Source organism: Papilio xuthus, unplaced genomic scaffold (genome assembly GCF_000836235.2).
Source record: "Papilio xuthus unplaced genomic scaffold, Pxut_1.1 DF828585.1, whole genome shotgun sequence".
NCBI lineage: Eukaryota > Metazoa > Arthropoda > Insecta > Lepidoptera > Papilionidae > Papilio > Papilio xuthus.
The window spans coordinates 1,661-13,886 of NW_013530064.1; the positions used below are offsets into that span (position 1 = coordinate 1,661).

At 39.0% G+C, this 12,226-nt stretch overlaps 2 protein-coding genes across 2 annotated transcripts in view; one reads left to right on the forward strand and one right to left on the reverse strand.

The window, feature by feature from the left end:
- Positions 1–344: 344 nt before the first annotated feature.
- The window catches only part of LOC106113068 (laminin subunit alpha-2-like), a gene marked incomplete at its 3' end in the record, with an annotated part of 38,017 nt that continues 26,135 nt past the window's right edge, over positions 345–12,226 (reverse strand). Inside the window, exons 4-18 of the mRNA XM_013305791.1 lie at positions 4,140–4,403; positions 3,606–3,773; positions 3,338–3,526; positions 3,130–3,235; positions 2,778–2,980; positions 2,543–2,683; positions 2,324–2,431; positions 2,081–2,243; positions 1,775–1,965; positions 1,498–1,693; positions 1,329–1,417; positions 1,110–1,249; positions 888–1,035; positions 589–745; positions 345–506 (exon numbers count right to left, since the gene is read on the reverse strand). Of these exons, the coding sequence (XP_013161245.1) occupies positions 345–506; positions 589–745; positions 888–1,035; positions 1,110–1,249; positions 1,329–1,417; positions 1,498–1,693; positions 1,775–1,965; positions 2,081–2,243; positions 2,324–2,431; positions 2,543–2,683; positions 2,778–2,980; positions 3,130–3,235; positions 3,338–3,526; positions 3,606–3,773; positions 4,140–4,403 (2,425 nt within the window). The remainder of the gene's footprint in view (positions 507–588; positions 746–887; positions 1,036–1,109; positions 1,250–1,328; positions 1,418–1,497; positions 1,694–1,774; positions 1,966–2,080; positions 2,244–2,323; positions 2,432–2,542; positions 2,684–2,777; positions 2,981–3,129; positions 3,236–3,337; positions 3,527–3,605; positions 3,774–4,139; positions 4,404–12,226) is intronic.
- On the forward strand, positions 7,235–8,495 carry LOC106113094 (uncharacterized). The gene is made up of 2 exons (XM_013305825.1): positions 7,235–7,489; positions 8,257–8,495. The coding sequence occupies exons 1-2, from the start codon at positions 7,284–7,286 to the stop codon at positions 8,432–8,434; spliced, it is 384 nt and encodes a 127-aa protein (XP_013161279.1). The 5' UTR covers positions 7,235–7,283; the 3' UTR covers positions 8,435–8,495.

Below are 12,226 nucleotides of genomic sequence, written 5' to 3' on the forward strand. Positions count from 1 at the left end.
TGTAATAACGTAGGTCCCCGGGCGGCTCAACGAGGTGGGCCAGCACACCACAGGCTCGAGCGCAGTGCTTAGTCCTGGCTATCCCACGTATTAAGTAAATTGCAGGACCGATATTACCTCTTGGAATTCCCTCACAGCCGCGGGTGATGTGGAACGATATTACTCCTAGTATGTCATCCGTAGATTCTTATGAACTTAACTTTTAACTAACTTTTCGAAAGATGATGAACATGGTTGTAGAAGTCACATTAGTTTCTTAAATCAATGAAAGCGCAAGAGAAAACTTAAGGAATTATATCTGAAAAATAAAACAAGTTATAAAAAGAGTCATGCAATTGACTCACCGAGGCAGCCGGTCTCGCTGAGCGCGTAGTGCGCGGGCAAGCAGGTGTCGCAGTGTGGCGGTGCCGCGCCCGACGCACATTCGCACTCCCCGGTGCGAGACTCGCATACTGCTGACAGCGCTGCCAGTCCGCAGCGGCACGAGGGACAACCCGCCGCCACGTCTGATGTGCAGATAAATATATTTCTTTGTTGTAGAAGTTTAGCTTGCCCGTAATGTTAGGAATCTTGGTGCATGAATCTTACCGCCGTGCATGTGTGCACACTCATCGCAGGCACGTCCTTTCCAGCCCGGCGCGCATGCGCAGCGGCCGGTACGCACATCGCATGCAGCAGACAGTGCGCCGCGACCACACGCGCACGGGACGCATTGCTCCTCTGCTCCGCCGAACCAGTAGCCTTCCTGTGACAACACGTTGATATTACCACAGTTCGGGATCAACTTTATTTGGTTTTAGATATTTTATTCTTTAGGTACATAGCCCTGAATTTAAGTTACTTAATTAATATGAACGGGCTTCATGACTGGTCAGCTATAAACTCACCTGGCACTGATCGCAGCGCGCGCCCTCTGTGTGCGGCGGGCATACAAGGCAGCGGCCGGTATCAGCGCGGCACGGCGCTCCGCCACACTCGCACGCGCGGCACGCCCCTCCCGGCGTTGTCGGGGAGCCCCAGTACCCCACGTCGCAACTATCAATACTCTAGCATGTTAGAACTGCACGTGAACATTACACACTCACATAGTTACATATTTTTACACTCACAGTTCACAATGATCTCCAGTATATCCATCAGGACATTGCGTGCAGACAAAGTCATCACCCTCGGCGGACGCCAGCGCGCAGTTGGGGCTGAAGTTGTTGGAGGGCAGGTACAACGGGCACGCGCACGGTTTGCACGCGCCCTGTTACATTTAATTAAAGTATAAATTATTTATTTAATATCTATTGCTTGTAATACCTATTGTAACGATTTATTCATACCTGAACAGGGTTGCCGTAGTGTCCAGGCAAACATCGTTCACAATGCAGTCCCGTAGTATTATGCTGGCATTGTCCGCAAGGTCCATCAACTTTGAAAGATAAAAAAATCATAACTTTCTATGTAACTACAATGTATTAGTTTTAATTATGATATTTCAGAAATGTTTACCAGTTCGACACCCGGCGTGACCGTTGCAAGGGCAGGGCACGCATTCGAAGGCTGGGCGGGAGCCGGGCGCGCGTCGCAGCCGGGCATGCGTCCACGCGCAGAGTTCGCAGTGCGCACCCGCGTAGCCTGGCGGGCAAGCACAACGCTCGCGCACCCCGCCCGCCGCGCCACGCACTTCTACCGCTTCTAAACGGACCTACAATACAATAAAGATCTCAGATAAGCTCAAAACACAAAATCCAGATAAACTACCATACTCTTTCTGCTGTGAGCGCACCTCGTCCTGGTCGTTGTGAAAGTGCGCGCGGATCATGAGGGCGCGCACATCACTCAGCACGTCAAGGAGGTCGGAGCGCGCGGCCGCATCGCCCAACTCCGAGCGCCAACCGCCTTCCGTCAACGTCGCCGCAATCTCCAGCCGGCCCGGTTCCTCGTGGCTGCTATTGCTGTACGTCAGTCGAGTGCCATCTGAAATTTTAACATTTGTAAGAACATACTCACATAATTAAATACGAAGCGCTCCGGCAGAGCAAGAAGTAAATTTGTTTCTTTTCTTTCAAATTCATAACAGTGGAAGAATTACCCGCAGAGACAAGTATGACGTCAGGGCCCATTGTAGGGCTTCCCCCGGTGTCGCCGCGCGCCACGCCCCAGAATATAGTGGCTCTGATCTCCCCGCCATACGCCGACAGTTGCTCACCGTTGAACGTGTTCGTCAGCCAATAGTAATTCTCCCAACCTTCTATCTGAAAGAAGAAATGTATAAAAAAATAATAAAAGTTGATTCTGCGAGTAGCAAAAATGCGTTTTATAAAAATATACTCACTTCATACGTAATAAGGAATGGCTTCCCCTGCTCGTCGACTGAGGGTTCGTACGTCTCTTTGGCATCCAGGTCGCTGATGAGCCAAGCATCTCCAAGGGGCAGCACCATCTTTCCTCAAAAACACAAAGGATGTTTATTAAATTTAAATAATTGACAAAGAAGTTTAAGCCATGGACCTAGCAAGCATCAGTTTTATGAATATTTAGGTAGTGTGCTTACGTCCCGGCCAGGTTCCCTGTCAGCTCCACAGTTGTCAGCAACGTGCGAGCAGTAGCAAGGTCGGCAGCCGGCCACCAGCGCGTCGCTAAGCCCGTAGTGCCCTGGGGCGCAAGTGTCGCATCTCTCACCTATCACGTTCGCCTGAAAATCGTAACAAAAAAAGAAAAAATAGTAGTACTGACGTCTTTTGGGTTAACTAGCAGAAGCGGTAAAGTGTTCCTATACATATACTTACTTTACAGTTGCAAACTTCGTCACAGATGCGCGTTGGGTCGACAATGCCTCTGGGGTCGCATTTGCAGGCGGGCGTGGTGACCTCGTTCACACAGTCGGGGAAGGTGGCCTCGGGATCCACACAAGCGTCGCACTGCGCGCCTCTGTACCCTGGGTGACACTTGCACATAGCACGGTGCTGCTTCTTGTCCCACTCGCAAGACCCTGAAACGAAACGTAATACTTTATATAAATCGATGTGATTAAACGATGACACGAACTTTTAATAAGTTATAGCTGTACGTAGTGAGGATTCTAAGAATTATTTTGCCTAAAATATTAATTGTCTTATTTTAATAAAATCCATATTATACCGTCGGAGCCCTCCGGGTCGCACTCGCAGGGCACGCAAGGTCCGTCGGGCAACACGCTGTAGAAGCCCGCCAAACAGCGATCACACAGCGGCCCAGCGCGGTTGTCCTGAACAAAGTGTTAAGTTAGGTACAAAGAGTTACAGTAGATACAAATATCTTATCTTACTTTCCCATGTTAAAATATATATGTTTTATTATAATAACTAACCGTGCAATTAACACAAAGTATAGCTCCGGTGTCATCGTAGGAACAGTTGCCCCGTTGGCCGCACGAGCAATCAGTGGCGGTGGGCTCGGCGAGCATGTCGCACGACACGCTCGGCCGCCACACGCCGCCCGCACAGCACCGTTCGCAGTGCGTACCGCACGCACCATGCGAGCACACGCACTGCGCACCCTGGAAAACAAGTCTTGATATAATAAGCAAAAAGCATGGAATTACCCTTGGCACCATCGTTCCTCGTGAGTTATGTTACCTCAGAATCGACATTGCAGTGGTCAGCGTGTCCGTGACAGAGGCAGCGCGCAGCCAAGGTGAGCTCACGCACCGTGTAGTACTGCTGGCGCGCGGGCCCGGCGTGCGCTGCACGCAGCGAGACACGCACTCGCCGCGCGGCCACGCCCTCGCCTATGCCCACGTGCATCTGTTCACACAAAAGTACTAAATAATATAATTACATTGAATATTAAATGTATTATTATTCAAATACATTTCACGTAGCTACTATTTATCAAAATTATTAATCATCAAAAGGATCTTCAGCGCCTGTCAAAATAAATTAGCAAAGGTGTAAATGTTATGTTTTATCCATATCAAAATCAACATTTTGTTTGCGAAATAATATTGATGTTTGAAACGATGCGTACGATGTCTTAATCATCCTAATGGCCTTGGGCTACTCGATAGGAAAAAATATGAGCTGACAGATATACAAACTAGATAGACACCACCAGCATAAAACGAGTTGAGGAAATCATCGAACAAGTAAAAAACTGCTGCGGTTCCTTACCTCTCCGTTTTCCAGTGGTCGTGGACTGGCGAACTGCGTAGAGCATGTTGGCTTGTCCGACCTGCTCGTCCTTTTGGCACCTCTGGCCTTTCTTCTCCTTCGCTCTGGTCTTAGGTCCCACAGCCTCTTGCAGTGCTCCCTGTCTCCAAACGCCCGCACCATATGCCACTCGTCGCCCTCTTCAGATGGTGAAATCTCTAAAGACCAGGCTAATGGTCTAGGCGATGGTCCGGACTTTATAATGACGTGCAAGAGTTCCATTTTCTGAAATTAGAAATTGAAATATAAGTTAGTCATAAATGTATTTAATAAAAATTATCAAGAACGCCTACTATATATAAAATCAACATAAATGGTGAATAAGTAATAAAGTAAATAAACTTTCTAGCTGCTATAAATGTAACAAAGTCTATCGAGTTTGGCAAACAATGGATGATAAAAGCAAAACTTTACAAGAAAGTACTGTTTGTGGGCGATTTTATTGGGCAGCGATAAAAAACATTTAAAGTTAAAAATAAATACTATTCTTCTTTATAAAGTAGACAAAAAGACATATAATTGCTTTCATTAATGTCTTAATAAACATATTACATGTAACATCTATGTCATCGAAAAAGATGCTGTACATCTTAAGCTAAATGAACAAGGTCGTGCTACACATTATTAAAATATACTTTAATTATGTTTAATTTCATTAAAACATTTTAAGCGGTTTAAAAGTTCCACAAACTTCAAAAGACATAAAAGCTTAAATGAACTCGAAAGTAGGGGGAATGTTCTAAGTGAGATGTTTTGTGTCAGTGCGTGATGACAGCCACTATGTCTGTTGCATTAATGACCGCAGCAGATGCGTCGGCAAACAACACCGCACTAGAAGCCAGAGTTACACACAGGCAGTGCATCTTGCTTCTAACATCCGCCTAGTGATGTGCCCGTATGACAAATTGTTTGGTTCCTCAGATCTGGTTCTTTATCTCTCAATTTCTCCTTTATATCAGAAATGATATAGTAATGATATTAGTTATTAAGAAATGTATTCAATTAAAAACAAAACTTTTAAGATTTATTTTAAAAAGTTTTATTCATATGGCATACTAGCTGCCGCCCGCGACTCCGTCCGCTCGGAATTAAGAAAAAACTTAATAGGTAGACTATATGTTATTTCAGACTACATTCTACATATGTGTTAAACTTAATAAAAAAATCTTTGCCGATATGTGCAGGTTGCATCACAATGTTTTTCTTCACTGTAACAACGGACAATGCATGGACATATGAATTTCGAAAATCGAACAACACATTAGTACATGGCGGGGTTCGAACCTGGACGTATAGATTTCGGTACGGTCTGGTCAAGCGTTTAACAACTGCGGTACCGACGGTCTGTAATGTAACATCACTAGAGTTTTACTTCGTGTGCTTCCTATTATCACTATTAAGCAGAGTGGCGGCACTGCGTGATATGTGTGTGCGCTATGGGAACAACGAAAGATCGGAACTAATCGGTCTATTAAAGCTTTCGAAACTTTTGTTAAGTTTCAATCGACACAACTTGCAACTGACACGATAACTTTGATATTGAAGTTCAGTGCTGTTTGGATATTTTTCAATTTAGTATTTATCATATATACAGTTATTTAACGCCGTCTATCCATCTCTTCTTAAGTCTTCCTCCACCGGTGTACCCCTGCACGTTCGTAATTAAAGTTTTCCTTGTCACATGCGATTCTTTCCATACTTTCAGATTCATAGTAATTTTTGGTGTCGTATTAAGTAAATTTATATGTTTTTTTTAAATTACTGATAAGGTATACAATAAATAGGAAGACTTTGCACAACAAATGAAATATTAAAAGAACTTTGTTCTTTGATAAAATATTAATCGAAAATCAGATTACAGTTAATTTTAATCAAGTTAAAAATTCATCTTTAAGATCCGTCGGAAAAGATAAGCGGTTACAACATCAAGGGGCTTCGTTAACGAGTTTGTATATGTCAAGACAATTGAACATTTAAAAGTGAACAGTTTATTAAAAATGAAATATTATGTTAATTAAGGGAAGATGTCCACTTAAGTTTCGTTTACGAGACAGAGGGAGCCACAGGCGCGCCTTGTATGGGCCCACTAATGAGGCAGCGGCGCGGGCGCGCGAGGCACGCGGCTGTCTCCAGTTTTTCCCATTCCTCCGACCTTGTTATCTCGGCACAGATTCGGACATTCTATCGTCGTCTTTCTGCGTATTTCGACGTTTTGTCGTCTGTGCATTTGAAAGTTCCTGTTACGATTTCAACTTTAGTTGGTAAAGTTTGTAACACATCGTTTGATATGGTAGAAAATTGTAAGCTGTTTTCACACAATTAGTATGTTTTATAAAGACTATACGGATGTTTTTTTTGTTGCAACGTTAAAACAGCATGTAAAATTATTTATGAAAGTTTGATGGCTATCAAATGACATTAGTCATCATTATCAATGTGACTCAGAGTCGTGTCATAAACACAAACGACAACATGAATTAAAAATTGTTTATCTTTGATTCTATCTATTGATTGTTATAAAGTCATTAACACACTAAAAGAAGATTTGATAAAAGTAAAATGCAGAATTCAAACATTCGGGTGTTCTAGTCACATCCAACTTTGTAAAGTTTCCTAAATTCAAAGACGGAAATATTTTTATTTTATAGAAACTGCCAGAGACTTTTGTAACAAATGATAGCACTATGAAGTAGTTTTCCATTGCTCAATGATTGGAACAGAAGAAGTTCTTGTATAGAGTCATCTTAATTTCTTAATTTCATTTCCCAGTACCATTTCTTATACGTAGCAATTCTTCTGCAATTCAGAGTTAGAGTACACCTAAACAGCAATTTGTTACTTTTTGAGAAATTAACATTCTTAAGTTATTTCTGTAAATCATTACTAAATGCAACTTGTGTTTTTCTTGGCTTAGTTAATACACAAACAAAAGTTATATTTAAAAAAACAAAAGCGACCCATTTACCCTACCACACATATCGGAAGCCTACACCGTTATCTAACTGATAACGATTAGAGCCGCTCGATATAATATCTAGTTTTCAGTCACACTTCAGTCGTGTAGCCATATCCATTGTCATGTGAGTCAGTCAGTCAGACGTGAATATGTCCAAAACATCGATCACCAACCCGGAGACGAGTCTGCAAGATGTGAGGGTGCATAACATGAGACATTCGCGAGACTTCACGCGTTACGAGAAAAGGGGAACCCCCAAAGTGTCAAGCAGTAGTGACTTTGTTTATGTGAACTCTGCTTACGTGGGCAGTGTTAATAGTATTAATTCTGTTCGTGTGACTGAACCGCCTACCAGGTGGGTTTTTACTCTAAATAGATATATGTAACACCCTGTATGTAACAACGTGATCGATTATAGCTTAGTTAGTGTTTACCCGACTAAGTTTAATTACTCTGCGTATTAGTTTTTTTTGTGTATGGAATGACATACTGGATAAATGATTGCTGTTATATTGTTTTATTTTAAGAAGTGTTAGTAGTTCGGTGATAGGTGCTTGATTTAAAAGAAACAGTTCGGAATTCGATTTCATCACAGAATAATGTCGTAATGATATCGTCTTTTTTAAATGTAATTAATCCTATTTAGAGTTTATACTTTATATTTCCATTGTATAATTAACAGTAGTTTCTGACAGCGGCCATATTTTTTGTTTCCATTGATTTGTTTGCAAGCCGATAAGATAGGCAAGGCTATAGGAGTGGCAACATCAACATCGATCAAACGCCAGCCGGTGATGGATCAAACGGATAAGGTTCAATGAATTTAGTAAAAAAGGCGTAAAAGCAAATGTCAAATTATATAGGACTGGTATATTGTGCTTTGTAGTATTTTTATAGGACAATGGTCAACTTAAATAACAAAAAGGCTAATAAGACAATTCTTTGGCGGGTCAAGGTCACATTATACTCGTAGCAATTGCGGCAATGTTTTAGTTTTAATAATTAAATTTACCGTATTTTGTTTGTCTTACATAAAAATGATATCACGTATTAATATATATAATTTACTTTATTTTTTTTTAAATAGCGATGAAGTTCCAATTAAAGTATTCTTTCTTGTAGTGTGATCCGGGAACAATACTGGACTTGTTCAAAATGGACGTTCGCGCAGAGAATAATGGCGATCGCAGTTGCGGTCCTGACGGGCGCTGTCATCGGGCTTGCGTTGACAGTGGCGCTGAAGAAAGGTGACACCGACAACATTCCCGGACTCTTCAGAACTAATCTAGCACCCGATTGAAGACGTACTCTATCTTAGAATCGTCATAATCGTACAAGAGCGCGGTCAGCCGCTGTCAAAAGTATAAGTTATAAAAAATATTTTTTTTTAGTTCTACAATTCGGTTTACGACAGATTTCTGCAGTTTAGTGTGACTGATGCGAATTGTGCTTTTTCTTTATACGTTTGTCAGACATGGACAGCGAGCCGCGCCTATGTCAGTCGGAATGGTTGCTAATTGGACATTGCGACTGATACGCGGACCTATCTTATTGTTAGTGATACCAAGACTTGCATATTCGATTGTACAAAATGTATAAATAGATAAGTTTAGTTAAATTAATGTCAATAATCCATATATTACATGAACAACTTGATAGCGAAATTTGAATTTTGTATGTTGCGTGATGCGACATATTAAACAATCAACCACTTTTCATAGGTTTCTCTCTAACCTATGGCACGGTGGTTACCTCGGCTAGATGGTGACGGCTGACTCTTGAACCTTTTCCATCGAAATTATTATAGCATTGGTATGAAATATATGATCAGTAGACAAAATAATTATGCGAAATCTACTCTATACGTTATCATATGGTACGCTATTAATACCTCGCTTTGTTTAAGATCATTCATTGCAGTTGTAACGTTATATCCTTTTATAAATAAACTGTGTTCTTATAAATAGAATGTTTACATACTTATTAAGGTTAAAAACATTAAACTGTGCGCTTCCACTGCGCATTAGTTTGTACAAAACCAATGTAGCACTTTTAATCTTTCTAAAAGAAACTAAAATAATTATTCATAATATACTTTCTTTTGTAAGCAGCGGAAACTAACTTTTTAAACACATATCAAAGACTATCATTAATTACTGTCTTGCTTGAGATATAAATATTTATACGATGTTGTCATATGTTAAGTAAAATTTTTGATAATATTATCAATCGGTTGTAAAAATTTCTATCAGTTTAAGGTACATATATGTTGCTATCCATGTTTGATTTTATATTTTTGCTTGGATAATACGTGTCAAATATCCCTTTCAAGATAAAAGTAATCTTATTACTCATGTATCCATCGAAATTTCTCGAATGCCATAAAAATTGATAATGTTATTTTTATGTATTTATTTTTTGCAAATCATTCTTATTTCGTGATTTTTCGTATAAATTGTAAATAGTATAATAAAAATTTTAAGATAGTATAAATATAAGGGACTGATTTATTATAAAACTTAATTTTAAACAAATTAAAAAGTACATTTAGATTTTTTGTTTTTACTTTGTTTTTTTTTACTGAATACTTTGTCGCTGAATATTTATTTTATTAAGCATTTTCGTTAATTAATCAACAAATACTAAAACATTGACACCAACAAAGCGTCTGATGTATTATTTGAACCTGTTCAGACAACTTGGGAATTTTTATGTCCCCTCTTTGTTATCTTATCATCTACGTCATTCAGATAAATCTGTTATACATTAAATATTGTTGTTATAAAATTAAACCGTGATCTACGTCACGTGGAAATACTAAAGTATTGGATGTTTAGTACACAAGTAAGTAGACTTTTTATAAGATGGACTGGTGGTTTAATGTTTGTTTGCACTGGAAGAGGGCAACACTGGAGCAGTGAAACACACATATTTTTATATAGAAAAATCATTTTATAATGTACAAACCAGTTTAAAAAAAAAACAACAATTTAACAGTGGTAGAACCCGCTTTATGATCTTCGAATGTATTGGTCCTGCTCGTCCGGTGAAATACCACGACCACACAGAAGACATGCGTGAAGTGCAACCAATTCCGCATTTCGTCTGATGAGTGTGCGTCCCGGAGGCCTAATTTAGTCCTCTTTTCCTTCCTAAGCTTTTTCTTATAAGGAAAGGATGGGAAGTGGAAGTGGACTTTCCGGATGAGAGGATGCATGGAAATGTTTTCTTTCAGTACATCCTCTCCTCCGTCGATTAAAGGTAAGCAACGTATATGCAATTGCGTATGTCTATGGACAACGGTCACTTCGCTATTTCAGCCATTTCAGGTGGCCGTTCGCTCGTTTGCCACCTTATGATATAAAAAAATAACTTATTACTCCCCTTATATCTTTATAGTATTCGTCATTATCATTTTTTGATGATTTCAATAAATTATCTTTACAACTTTTATCAATTTCTATCACTAATATAGATGTAGTAAATTATTAAAGTAATTTACAATCAATATTGCACACTGTTATTGATAAAAGATAAAGCTATTCCGCGTACACTTTCTTTATATTTTTAGTTTATTTTATAAAGAATATAAATATAACACAAACTTGCCAACCGGTTTCTTTTTAAAATTCGAACATCCGATAAATATAAAATAGGTTTTAAATAAAATGGGTTGATTTAATTAAGCATTAATAGCCTCGCAGCGGAAATTGGATTAAGTTATAAATATACGTTAACATCCGGATATTATGAATGTAATTACTATTGAAATGGTTACTACAAGATTAGGGATTGCCAGTTCGTCTTATCTGACGGTCAAGGGTTTAAACTTTGTATGATATACTAGCTGTCGCCCGCGACTCCGTCCACGCGGAATGGAATAAAAGAACTTCTTTAGTAGCGTATGCGTTCTTCCAGACTATGTTCTACATCGAAGCCAAATTTTTGTCGAGAACCATTGAGTCTTTCGGCCTATCAACAAACATTCATCTATCCATCCGTCCATACATCTAAACATTCGCACTTATAATTTTTTCATAAATACGAAAATATTCAAAAATCACAGCATCGTATTAATTTTTATTTATTCATTCGTATTTTGAAAACTTATGGTAAAAATTGAATCATTAAATATATACAAATATTAATAAAACATAAAAAAGTACGTATTAATAAAGATCTCATAGCATAAGATTAAAGATGAACAGTACTGGAGAGGCTAATGAGAGGGGGCGCAGACGCCATCCATCATCACCTTATCTGGAATTGATCAGATAAAGCCACGCCGCCTTCCAGAGACCTTCCACGCCTCTCATACTAAACTTAACAAAAAACTATACAAAATTATTAATAACAATATTACTTTTGTGATAGAACCATTTAAAAAACATTAAAATTGCCAAATTCTTATGCTAATATCATTACCAAAACTCTTAAAAGTGAAGACTTAACGCCGAAATCTACCTACATGACCTTTCCATTTTGTGTTCATATTACATTGTAAACGCTAATTTTATTGCTAGACCTATGTATATATATCGTGATTACCAATTTTATGCCTCGATTATTTGAGCCTTCAACCATGAGCGTATGCACAAAACAGAGCATGCGACAAATTCTTTGTAAATTTGTCAGAAGGGTGACAATCTGTGCCGCCGCCGCGCCGCACCGCGCCGACCGCCATTCATAACCACAATAAATGACCATCCCAGGTAACCTTTACGATACCACTTTTGTAAAAACAATGTCGGATAAATTGGACGGAAGTACAATCACTGTTACAATGGTTTTGTAACAGTTTAATGTTGAAAATAATTAATTTAAAAACAAACAACTACTAATAAAACTCTTATTACAAATATATTTATTTCGAACAAACCATATATTTTCTGTTTTTTTTTCATGGAATCAAAACATCTATTTATTAGTTCAACGTTTCATGTTGAAGTAACAAACAATTTGAGTAATTTCTTTTCTTCATAAACACTTTATGCTTCTATACTACTTATTTGTTTAATAATTACTTAATTTTTTTTTTGTAATAATGCCACTAATCACTTTTGTTTATGATGATACACTGTCACATTTATGA

Excerpts from the sequence above, each read along its gene's own strand:
- LOC106113094 (XM_013305825.1), top strand. The coding sequence starts at position 7,284 with ATGTCCAAAACATCGATCACCAACCCGGAGACGAGTCTGCAAGATGTG. Across the intron at positions 7,490-8,256 it reads GTGACTGAACCGCCTACCAG|TGTGATCCGGGAACAATACT; the intron begins GTGGGTTTTTAC and ends TCTTTCTTGTAG.